The 11,561-nt window shown below is 59.1% G+C and overlaps 1 protein-coding gene across 1 annotated transcript in view; it reads left to right on the top strand.

Moving 5' to 3' along the window:
• The window catches only part of MROH5 (maestro heat-like repeat family member 5), a gene marked incomplete at its 5' end in the record, with an annotated part of 57,974 nt that overhangs the window by 42,768 nt on the left and 3,645 nt on the right, over positions 1 to 11,561 (top strand). Inside the window, 5 exon segments of the mRNA XM_008588030.1 lie at positions 1,766 to 1,925; positions 3,015 to 3,196; positions 8,652 to 8,789; positions 9,241 to 9,355; positions 10,137 to 10,280. Coding sequence (XP_008586252.1) covers positions 1,766 to 1,925; positions 3,015 to 3,196; positions 8,652 to 8,789; positions 9,241 to 9,355; positions 10,137 to 10,280 — 739 coding nt within the window.

An 11,561-nucleotide genomic window follows, 5' to 3' on the forward strand; every position in this document is an offset into this window, starting at 1 on the left:
GCTCACAAGGTCATGACGTGGGTGCCACAATCCCACTGTCCTCCTCTCCTCTCCCCCACACCCACTCCACCCCAGTGATACTGGCCTTTCTGTCCCTTGAACACGCCAAGAATGCAACTGTCTCAGCGCTCTCTGTCCAGGAGTTTCCCACACACACACAGCTGTGTGGCTGTCTCCTTACATCCTCAGGTCTTTGCCCAAGTGTCCCCTACTTAGAAAGGCATCCCCAGCTGCCCTATTTAAAAGTGAAAGCACTCCAAACACGTTCCCCCTGCCCACTCTTCCCCTCCCCTGCTGCATTCTTGTTGGCAGCACTTAGCATCTGACATTCCCATGTCTGCTGCCCATGTCCCCCTCTCGGCTGTCTCTTCCATGAGGCCAGGGTTTTTTTCTGATCCTGCCACCATTTGGTCTCCTGGGACATTGTCTGCACATGACAGTGCTCAGCACACAGGTGCCAGCTGAGTGACAGATATTCACAGGGAGCACGGTAGAGACAGTCACCCTCTGGGCACTCATGCTCCTGTGGAGAATCCTCTCCCTTAAGCCTCTTGAGGCAGGCATTGCCCCCCAATTCTGCAGTCGGGAATCTGAGGCCCAGAGGGGTTAAGTGACTGGCCTAAGGTCACACAGCCAGCATGGGACAGAGCAGGGCTTTGAGCCCAGGCCCCTCTGACTCCAGAGCCCACTATTTCCAGGTGAATGGTGACTATACTTTAGAATCTCCTGCAGTCCTCTGAGCTGTTGTGTCCACCCAGCCAAGGGTCAAACAGGACTGAAGTGGCTTCTCCAGGGCCTCAAGAGTGGGCCCCTTGGGTCTGTTTTAAAGCTGGGAGTGGGAGCTCACTCAGCCACCCCAACCCCTGCCTCCTCACCCCAGGGCCCCTCCTACCCCTCGAGCCCCTTCCACCCAACATTCAGACCGAAAGACCGTTTAGGGCAGAAAACAGAGGGCTATCATGGTCACTGACATCTCAGGCCACCCTGATGTCCTGTCCCTCCCCCAGGCCACACAGGGTCATGCCATTGAACCAGGTGGAAAGGCAATAGGACCGGGAAGGCCTGCTCTCCAGTCCCCACTACCTGGCTACAAGGCAGGGCCTCAATCAGGGCAAGCCTCTCTCTCCAGCCCTTAGTCTCCCCATCTGCAAAAGGGACACAAGGACACTGTATAAACTGTGAAGCTCTGTGCACATACTAGTGGTTACCCCTGATTTGAATCAGGTTGGGTCTGAGAGAGCTGGACCTCAGCAAGCCCAGAATTAGGAGGAAGTAGTCAAGGAGGTGGCTTCATGGTGAGCCCTGAAGACTGAATGGGGTTCAGCCAGGGGACGAAGAGTGCTCCAAGCACAAAGGCCAGCACGCAGGAGGCCAGAGGCAGGAGAGGAAGGGGAAGGCAGGCAGGGCTGGAGGTCAGAGCCAAGGGGTCAGAGTGATAGCTCTGAGTGCCAGCTAGGGCTCTGTCCTGCAGCACTTGAGAGCCATGGAAGGTGACAAGCAGTGAGGAGACAGGGACAGAGTAGGAAAACTCCAGCTTGGTGCAGAGAGTCATGGAGGGAAGACCCAGGAAGAGGCCGGTGTGGACGAGAGACCAGGAGCAGGGACCAGGGTAGCTGGCCCACTCCCATCCTGCCCCACCCTCGTGCCCTTCCCCTCCACCCACCACACTCTCATCCACCCCCTGGCCTTCCCCTGGGAGGGCTCCCAGGCCCTGGTCACGGCGGCCAAGTTGCAGCACTGCACTCACGGCCCTCCCTGCCCACAGCCACGCCTTCCGGCTATGGAGAGCCCTGGGGGCCGAGCAACCTGTGAGCCACCTGGTGCTGTCCATGCTGCTGGCCTGGCTGCAGGAGCGGCCCCTGCCCGCTGGGGCCAGTGATGGCAGCCCCCACCCCAAGGAGAAGACCTACCTGCGCTCGCTGGCCGTGAGTCTCCAGAACCACCCCTGGACCCCAGGCCAGTCCTGGCTTCCTGAGTGCATTTGGTCAAGTTCCCACTATGTGCCAGGGGAGGGGGGACGGCCATTTCCAGGCTGCGGAAGCCCAGCCCAACCCCACCTGGAGGAAAGAGGCCCCAGCTTGGGGCTGACCGCCCAGGCCCTGGATCCCAGCCCGGCTCCCCACGACCTGGCCAAGGGCTCTGGGCCCTTCTCTGTAAATCAGGACAGTACATCAGCCCTGAAGGGCTAGAAGGTGACTCAGTCATCTGCTGTGTGCCAGGACTGGTGCAGGACAGCCTTGGAGAGGACAGGCTCCAGGGGCCGGGTTCAGGCAGAGGGAAGGGGGTGAAAAGACTCAAAGCCTCCTAGCCCCCACCTGCACGTAGGAACCCCACCTCCAGCTTCCCCCATGAGCCCAGGTGCTCCCTCTTTACCTGGCACTCAGCCCCTCCCCCAATGCCTCCACCCTGGGCTGATGCCAGACCCCAAGCAGAGAGCACCCCCTGTCAGGAGACCACCCAGTAGCATGGGGTCAGCCCCACCTCCCCAAAATCACACTGTGCTCCTGGCTCCTGCCCTCCCCTTGTCATCACTGGCAAGTGCTATTCCCGCATTCTGAGAACATTCTGGACTAAATGCCTCTTCAGGCATGGCAGGCCTCCAGGCCTAGGGACTGTTGTCAGTGCACTCACACACAAGGCCCCTGCTGTGTGACACAGCAGGACCCACAGCAGCTGGAACCTGCCTTCAGGGTGACACCTCAGACAGTAACTAAGTGCAGAGCACAGAAGGCATTGGGGAAACTGGTGGGTCAGGGAGGCGTCCCTGGGGTCGTGGTGGGAGGTCTGCGGGGATGCAGGGAGGAGGCCAGGGGCACCAGGCTGCCAGCAACAGGGAGACCAGCGTGGTGGGTCCAGAGAGGGCTGGGCTGAGGCTGCAGAGGTGGAAGGGAGGGACAACGTCTGGACACTCAGCCTTGGTCCTGGAAGCTTTTGAGCAGGGAAGGAGAGGCTCGGTTGGATGCGGGTTTTGCAGACAGTGGGTCAGCACTCCTGGCCCCTCCTGCCCCCAACAGGCCATGAACACGCTACACAAGCTGCAGTTCGCCCGAGAGTTCAAGGTGGCCGTGCAGGAGGCCTACCCCGAGCTCCTCCTGGCCCTGCTCACCCAGATGCACTACGTCCTGGAGCTGAACCTGCCCATGGAGCCCCAGCCAGAGCAGCAGGCCCAGGAGGGGGCCATGCCCGGCCCCCAGAGGTAAGACCAGCGGCCCCACAGGCGTCCTGGCCTAGTCAGACGTGCACAGCAGCCCACAGGGATGCCCAGGGCAAAGCCAGTGAGTCAGCCACCCAGGGCTGAGTAATACAGTGCCGCAGACTGGGTGGCCTAGAGCAACAGGGACCCATTGTCCAAAGTCAAGTGCCAGCAGGGCCACACGTCTCTGAGCCCTGTAGGAGAGATACGTCCTTGCTTCCTCCGGCTTCTGGTGTCTCCTGGCAGTACCTGGCACTCCTCGGCTTGCAGCTGTGTCACTCTGTCTCTGCCCCCCTGTCACACGGCCTTCTCCCTGTGTACCTGTGTCTGTTTCCCCTTCATATAAGCACACTAGTCATTGGATTAGCGTCCACCCTAATGACTGCATCTTAACTTGATAACATCTGCAAAGACCCTATTTCCAAATAAGGTCACATTCACAAGTACCGGGGCTTAAGACTTCAACGTATCTTTTATAGGGAGGACATAATTCAACCCACAACAGGCAGGATCACAAACACCGTCCATGGCTAGGGCAGCACCGACAGGGCAGGTGCCTAGCCCATTTCTCATCACCTGGGGGCGCTTGGCAGCTGAGACTCTCAGCACTGCTGCCATGCAGGGACCCCACGTGGATGGCACCCATCAAGTACCCACATAGCACGCTACCACATCTTACCCAGTACACTCCTTGCAGGGGTTCTGGAGATGAATGTCATCTTCCCCATTTTACAGATGAGGCAACTGAGGCTCAGAGAGGGTCAGAGGCTTCCCTGAAGCACACAGCATGTCCATATGGAGCTGAGCTAGACAGCAAGGGCCACCTGACCATTGTGCATAAAGTTCCTGGAGGCAGACACCCTTCTGGGTCCCCTTGGGCATGTCACTGCACCCTGGCATGTTTTTTCCACACAGCATGTCCATATGGAGCTGAGCTAGACAGCAAGGGCCACCTGACCATTGTGCATAAAGTCCCTGGAGGCAGACACCCTTCTGGGTCCCCTTGGGCATGTCACTGCACCCTGGCATGTTTTTTATACTGCCATCACGGATGGCTGCCCAGCCCTGGCTGCCGAGGGTGGACAGACCCGAGTGGGAGCCGCCACCACGCCCCACCTGCCAGACCCGGGCTGCAGCAAGGCAGCTGCCTTCGTCTGCCCTTTACACTAGGTCGTATTTCCAAAAGTCAATAAGCAAGTCTTGAAAACCCACTGGGGCAACTGTTTTCATTTGTCTGTATCATGACGTGCCCCACGCAGTTCCTCAGCTTTAACAACTCTCCCCCAGGCACGTCACTGAGAAAACGACACTTCTTCCCATATTGCCTCTGAATCCGAATGTGTATAAAGTTCCTTTTTATTCAGGTCAACCAGCAAAATGCATGAATCTTCCCTAATTAGCTAATAAAATGCTCTCCTCCAGAACACGGGAGGGCTGGAAGAAAGCAGCGAGCAATGATGCGCCTGCTCCCCTCCCTCCTGCAATGCCCTGAAGCCCCAGACACCCGCTCCTGCACTCTCTGCTCACCTGTCCCTGCACCGAGGCCTCCCCAGCCTCCCTCTCTAAATAGCAGCCCCCACCTGCCTCCCGCCCGCTCCCTGCGTCACTCTCCCACAGCGCCACCACCATCCAAAATCTGTTACCTGTGCCTTTTACCTGGTTTACTGCCCACCCCACCGAATGCAAGGTTCTGGGGAGCAGGGACGTCTGTCCGTCTCACTTGGGGCTACCCCACACAGCAAGAATGTCTGTCTCTCTGGGGCTCCCCCTCACAGCAGGTGTCTGTCTGTCTCTCCCTCTCAGGCCCTGGGGTGGCCTTCTGCTCAGGTCCAGCTGGATGGCTGTGTCAAACTGTGGCAGTCTCATCCCCCCACCTCTAGGCTCTCACCCCGACGCCTCAGTTCTCTCCACAACGGAGGTGGCCCCAACAGCTGGGAGATGAGAAACTCTCACCTTGGGCACAGTCCATTGGCTCTGATTGGCCCAGTTTGGGTCACATGCCCACCCTGAACCAATCACCCTGGCCACAGGGGCACGTGAGGCTCTGATTGGCCAGGCCTGGCCCCCACGCCTCTGTCCAGCCAGCATGGGGCCTGGGCCTGCCTTTCCTGGAGGAAAACTACAGGGCTGGTACCTGGTGCCACCCCAAAGGGGCCCAGGCTCGGGTCAGACCAAACAGCAGCCACACTGACAAGCCATATGGGCAAGCTGTCAGGACAGTGGGGAGGCTGGCAGCCACTCCCCAGGGCCCCAGAGGGCAGCATCACCCAGGTGTATCACGGTGGTCCAGGGTCTGATGCCATGGGCTAGGCCGAAGTGGCACCATCAAGGGGGAACAGAGGGGCAGAGAGGGATCTGGCCACCCACTGCTGAGTAGCCTGCTGTCTCCGTGGGTGCCCCAGCAGGCTGGGGCTGGCACAGGACACTGGGTGGCAGCCAGGCGAGTCTTGAAACTAGTCCTGGGCCTCCAAGGATTCTGTGCAGCTGGGCTGGCCCCTGGGACCAGTGAGTGGGGTCTGGACGGGGCAGCCTCCCCTGGGAGGGCTGGAGACAGGTCCTTTCCTTTCCTCTCCTCCCCTGACTATTGAAGCCCCTTTCTTTAGACTTTGGCTGCACGGGTCAGTTCTCAGTGGGGTCTTCCTCAAAGGACCTCCCACTCCTCTCTTCTCATCCACTTAATTTTCATGGGGCACCTCATTTCTCTTTAGTTCAAAGACACTCCCTGTCCTCACCCTCTTCTCGTCCTCAATGTTTGCCTCTGTCTCCCGGGCCAAGGGGACAAAGGCCTGTGATAGAAGGAAGAGAAGGAGCCTCACACCCCTGGAAAATAACAAATGTTGACAGGGATGAAGAGCGACTGGGACCTTTGTGCACTGTTGGCGGGCACGCGAGACGGTGCAGCTACTGTGCAGAACGGTCTGGAGCTTCCTCAGAAAATTAAACACCCAATTGCGTGTGACCCGCAATCCCACCCCCAGCTATACACCAGAAGGACTGAAAGCAGGTCCCGAAGAGCTACTGCACGCCCGTGTCCACCGCAGCACTATTCACCACAGCCACAGGGGAAGCCACCCACATGTCCCTCGACGGTGAACGCAAACACCAGTGTGGTCCATCCCTGCGACGGAATACGATTCAGCTTTAAAAAGGAAGGAAATTCCGACACCTGCTACAACGTGGATGAATTTTGAGGACACTGTGCTCAGTGGAATAAGCCCATCACAGGAGGACAAATGCTGTAGGAGTCCACCTGTGTGCAGTCCCTGTGGGAGTCACATCCACAGGGACAGGAAGCGGGATGGTGCTTGTTGGGGGCTGGGGGAGAGGACGGGGAGCTGGTGTTTAATGGGGACAGACTTTTAGTCTGGGAAGATGAGAAAGTTCTGGAGACCGACGGGGGTGATGGCTGCACAACACTGAATGTGCTTAACGCCACTGAACTGTACACTTTAAAATGTTAAAATGGCAAATTTTATGTGTCGTATATTTTACAATTAAAAATAAAAGTAAAACCGGAAGGAGGAGGCAATAGTGGGGGAGGGGAGGGAGACTTTGTGGACCCGCTGGGCTGGGGGGTGTGAGGCTGGGGTCTGGCCGGCCTCTTTCTGAGGAAGCTTTGCCCTCTCTGCGGCCAGAGCAAGGAAAGGGGATTTGGTGGGCACAGGGCAGCCATTGCTGGAAGGCTGAAGGAAGGCCATAGCCTTGGGACCAGGAAGAGCAGAAGACGGTCCTGCCATGACAGGGCACAGACTCCAGGGTCTCCGTCATCATCAGTCTCAGGGCTGCCTGTGGATTTCTGGCATGTGTCCCTGGGCCTTGCTGGGGGTCTGGGCTGGGGGTGGTTTCAAGTTTTAGGTTTTAGGGCTCTGCAGGGGGGTGTGATCACCCCAGGAGCCAAACGCCATCTTTCCAAATGCCCTGGTGTGGCTGCAGTGACGAGGCTATCATGAGGACGGGCAATCTCAATGAAGCCAGAGGTGCCACAGGACCAGACGCTCCTGGAGTCCTCGCAGAGCAAACAGAACAGCACTGCCCCCCGAGTCCCCTTCTGTAGCTAGACCAGTGACCTGGAAAACGCTGCCTCTTTCTTGACACAGCTTGGGGCGAGATGACAAGCCAGCTGGCATTTGGATTGGCACCATCAGGGACTTTCAGGGAATGGCATTTCATCCTTTGATGCCAGTTCTGCAGATCTGCTCAGAAACGTGCCTGGTCCGAGCTGACAGCCTCATGCCGGGCGGGGCAGGCTCGCACATCTGGGCGAGGCACTCACAGCGACCAGGCAAGGGATGGCCAGGAACGGTGAGAGGGCCAGCAAGCCAGGGCCACCTTGCTTTTCCCAGGCCTCATTCCCAGGTGCTCTACCTGTGTCCTGGGACCACACTTAGAGCCTGGGGCAGCCCTGTACCTGTGACAGTGACATCGTTGTGCAGGTTTGGAACCAGGGGTCTGGCTTGACTCCACTTCTGCCACTCTTGGCCAGGCCCCAGGCCTCATTCCCAGGTGCTCTACCTGTGTCCTGGGACCACACTTAGAGCCTGGGGCAGCCCTGTACCTGTGACAGTGACGTCGTTGTGCAGGTTTGGAACCAGGGGTCTGGCTTGACTCCACTTCTGCCACTCTTGGCCAGGCTGTGTGATCCAGACAGGACAGTCACCTCTCTGGACTGCTTCCTTCTCTATTGAAGGAGGGTGACAATAAATGGACACCTGAGATGGTGCAGGCGAGCCCCCTTGCAGGCACCCAGTAGCTGCCAAGCTACGGTTACACCACACACCGTGTCTGCCGTTCTTTCTCAGCACACACGCATGGGCCGTGCAGCCTGGTTTCTCCATGTCCTCTGAGGGCAGAGGGGTCTCAGGAGTGGCGAGTGGACTCTTCTCTGGGCTTCCATGATGCCCCATTCCGCCAGCTCCTCCTCCCTCCCCAGATGCTACCCTCAGTATTCTTCACCCATATTTAAATGTCACCGTCCCTCAAGGCTCAGCCTGGACCCTCTCCACCCTGTGACATGGGAAACCACAGACCCCCAGATAGCTCCGCAACTCTCTCTCCAGCCTGTCCTGAGCTCCAGCCCTGTATATCCAGCCGTGGGCGCAATCGCTGTCCCCTCTAAGGTGCTCCAAAGGCACCTCACAATCGCCATGTGCCAAACCAATAGTGAGCTCTGCCTTAAAGCCTGGTCTCTCCCCCTCCCTGGAAGGGCATCCTCCAGCCTCTCGCCCAGACGAGGCCCGGAGTCTGATGGGCTCACGTTCCTCCCATGGCTGCACAGCCCCCGCCATATCCTAGGCCTTGACATTACACAGGGCAGGAAAGAGCAGGCCCCGGGAGGCCTCGATGATGCCAGGCACCGGAACCAAGACAGGCACCAGATGCACCTTTCTGTCTGGGGCGGCGGGGCTCTTTCCAGGGGCAGGGTGGCCCAGGTGACCACCTGTGGTCTGCTTGGCCATAGCACATCACTGGAGGCACTGAAGAGCCTGCTGTCCACCACGGGGCACTGGCACGAGTTTGCCCACCTGGAGCTTCAGGGTGCCTGGGAGCTCTTCACCAGCATGCACACCTACCCGCAGGGCGTGGGTCTCCTTGCCAGGTACAGTGTTGGGGGGGCCTGCTCAGGCCACCACCCATCCACGGGGCTGGGTGTACGGACCACAGTGATGGGGCCGCAGGCCTCCAGAGCCACTCGCAGCCCCCCAGGGCCTGCCTGTGAGGAGGACCCCATGGATTCACACACGTGCACATGGTAGCTCTCAGGCATGTGAAGGTGTAAGCCTCCTGCACTGGGCACAGGCACATGCACTCAGAGCCCCACCCTGGCCCGAGACCTCCTGGGGACCAGGGCTGTGCCTCTCTGTCTCCCCCATGTCCAGCCCAAGCCTGGCACAAGTGGGTAGCCTGTGGGTGTGGAGGGAGCAGGAACAGGCTCAGGAGACATGTGCCTGCCACATCGGGCCCTCCTGGCCACCCGGCTCCAGCTGGGTTGGGTGGCGACAGGAAAGTGGACTCCGGGCAGTGATGGCGAGCTCAGCCCTGCCCCCCAGGGCCATGGTGCAGAACCACTGCAGGCAGATGGAGGCGGTGCTCAGCCGGCTGCTGCCCAGCCTGCAGAGCCCACAGGAGCGGGAGAGGAAGGCAGCCATCCTCATCCTCACTGAGGTACGGGCGCAGCCACAGGCAGAGTGGGGGACCCTCAGCCAGCCTGAGCCCCAGCCTCCAGCCTCCTCACATCGGTCCTACCCTGACTAGGGGAGGCCGCCCAGGCAGACCACCCCGCTTCCTGCTTCTGGCCCTGTGGGGGTGTCGGCCATCTGGGGCTCCTTGCTGGGTACCCCACCTCTCAGGCCCCCCTCAGCCTGCAGCCTTGGGGGACCTGCGTCTCCACTCTTCCCTCCCTGGCATGGCCCCTGCAGGGTTGAAGGGGCACAGTGTGTAGACTCAGGCGGGTCCAGGCTCAAATTTCATCCTGTACCGCCCTTGTGTGGCTCAGGGGTCCCCTGTCAAGCTGAAAGGGAATGGTTAGAACCGGACAAGCACTGGGTGTGGCCAGCTCTGCACCTGTGAGCGCTGGGCGGTGGCAGTTTGGGGGTGGGCGCGCCATTTCCACAACTGACTCCAGCAGGGGAACCCAAGTCAAACCTCGTGAGGCTCCCACCCCACTGGCAGGATTGTCTGGGCCACCCTCCGTGGGGGCTCTAGACCCTGGTGCCCTGTGACCTCAGGCAAGTCCCTTCCTCTCTCTCAGCCTCAGTTTCCCCAGCCGTACATTGAAGGGTTAAATCAGGTAGCCTTTAAATACTTGTTAACCAAGGTACCCAGGGCCCTCCCTGAGACCCCCAGCCAGACCCTGGTCCTGGAGCCACCACCCCAGATTTGGAGGCAGGCTCCCCAAGAGACGGTGCTGGGCCTGACCTGCCTACCCTCCTCGGGGCCACCCCAGTTCCTCTACAGCCCTGCCCTGCTGGAGGTGCTTCCCAAGCAGGCCGCCCTGACCGTGCTGGTGCAAGGGCTCAGGGACTCCAGCCCCGAGGTCCGTGTGTCCAGCCTGCAGGGCCTCGGGAATATCCTCTTCCACCCGGAGAAGGTACAGGCCAAGGGGCACCATGGCTGGCGCATATCCCCCACCCAGTGAAGCAGCCAGGCGCACCAGGTGTGGACAAGGTCCACTGGGTCGGAATCCCACCTCTGTCGCCTCCACTAGCGTGGCTTGGGACACCTGACTCCACCTCCCTGGGCCTCAGTTTCTGGGGGCAGGTGGTGGGAGGGGGGAAGGTATCTATTCCCTGGGGCCAGAGTCTCCACCCCCAGGAGAGAGACGAATCCTACTGCAGACATCGAGGTGCCCCCTGAGGAGCCAGCCAGGTGGCACCCCAAGCCTGATCCAGAGAGAACTTACCTCGAGGATCTATGGATGTCCCCTCAACCCGCTGTTGACTTCTCCATTCCCAGCCAATTCCACCCCATGATGGTAACAGCCCACATCCCATAATGAACAGCTGGAGGGGAGAAGGCCTGTATGGTGATTTGGGGGATCTGGCCTTACTCCATCTCCAGCCCCCCAATTCAGCCGTGGAATTCCCGACATCATCCTTGCTGTAGGTTCCTGGGCACCATGCAACGGTTAAGAGCCCAGACCCTGGACCAATCCCTACTCCAGTGCTTTCTAGCTGGCAAGTTTCTTTAGCTCCCTGAACCTCGGTGTCCAGATCTTTAAAATGGGAGTGATAGTAGTAGCTGCCTCGGACGGTAGGCGGGTCATGAGGGCCATACTGCGACCACCAGCTGGCACGCAGTCAGCCCTCAAATCATGTGCTGTCACAAGCAGCCACAGCAGCAATTCCTTTATGCCTGGCACCCTATGTGGGTCCTGCCAGTGGCTGACTCCATACAGTAACTATGCTGAGTTAGAGGCAGAGATTTTCCCACCCGATCAGGAGGAGCAAAGCCTTCACCTCCCCCATCCTCCCCAGGGGCTGCCTTAAGACCCCACAGGGAAGGTGAGATGCCCAGCCCCCACTTCTGATGCTATTGGAGGAGGCTGTCATAACTATACAGATTTTCAGAGCTAGTGGAAGAAAGTGTGACTGTGGGAAGGCCACAGAAGGGACAATTTCCAAAGAGATCCCAAAGCCATTTGCCCATCAGCCTATTCACTTCAATTCTGTTCAGCTCACAGGTCTCCACACGGTTAAGAGGAGACCTCCATTATTAGGGTCACAGTCAGCAAAGCCCTTTGCACTACACATGAAGCACAGCAGGCGCATAAGAATGGGGGATGAAGACTAGACAGCTCTTCCTCGTCCATCTGTCTACCCACCCATCTATTCATCCGTCCATTCATCCACCTCTCCGTCTGTCTACCCCC

The sequence above is a fragment of the Galeopterus variegatus genome, unplaced genomic scaffold (assembly GCF_000696425.1).
Source record: "Galeopterus variegatus unplaced genomic scaffold, G_variegatus-3.0.2 Scaffold4637, whole genome shotgun sequence".
Classification (NCBI taxonomy): domain Eukaryota; kingdom Metazoa; phylum Chordata; class Mammalia; order Dermoptera; family Cynocephalidae; genus Galeopterus; species Galeopterus variegatus.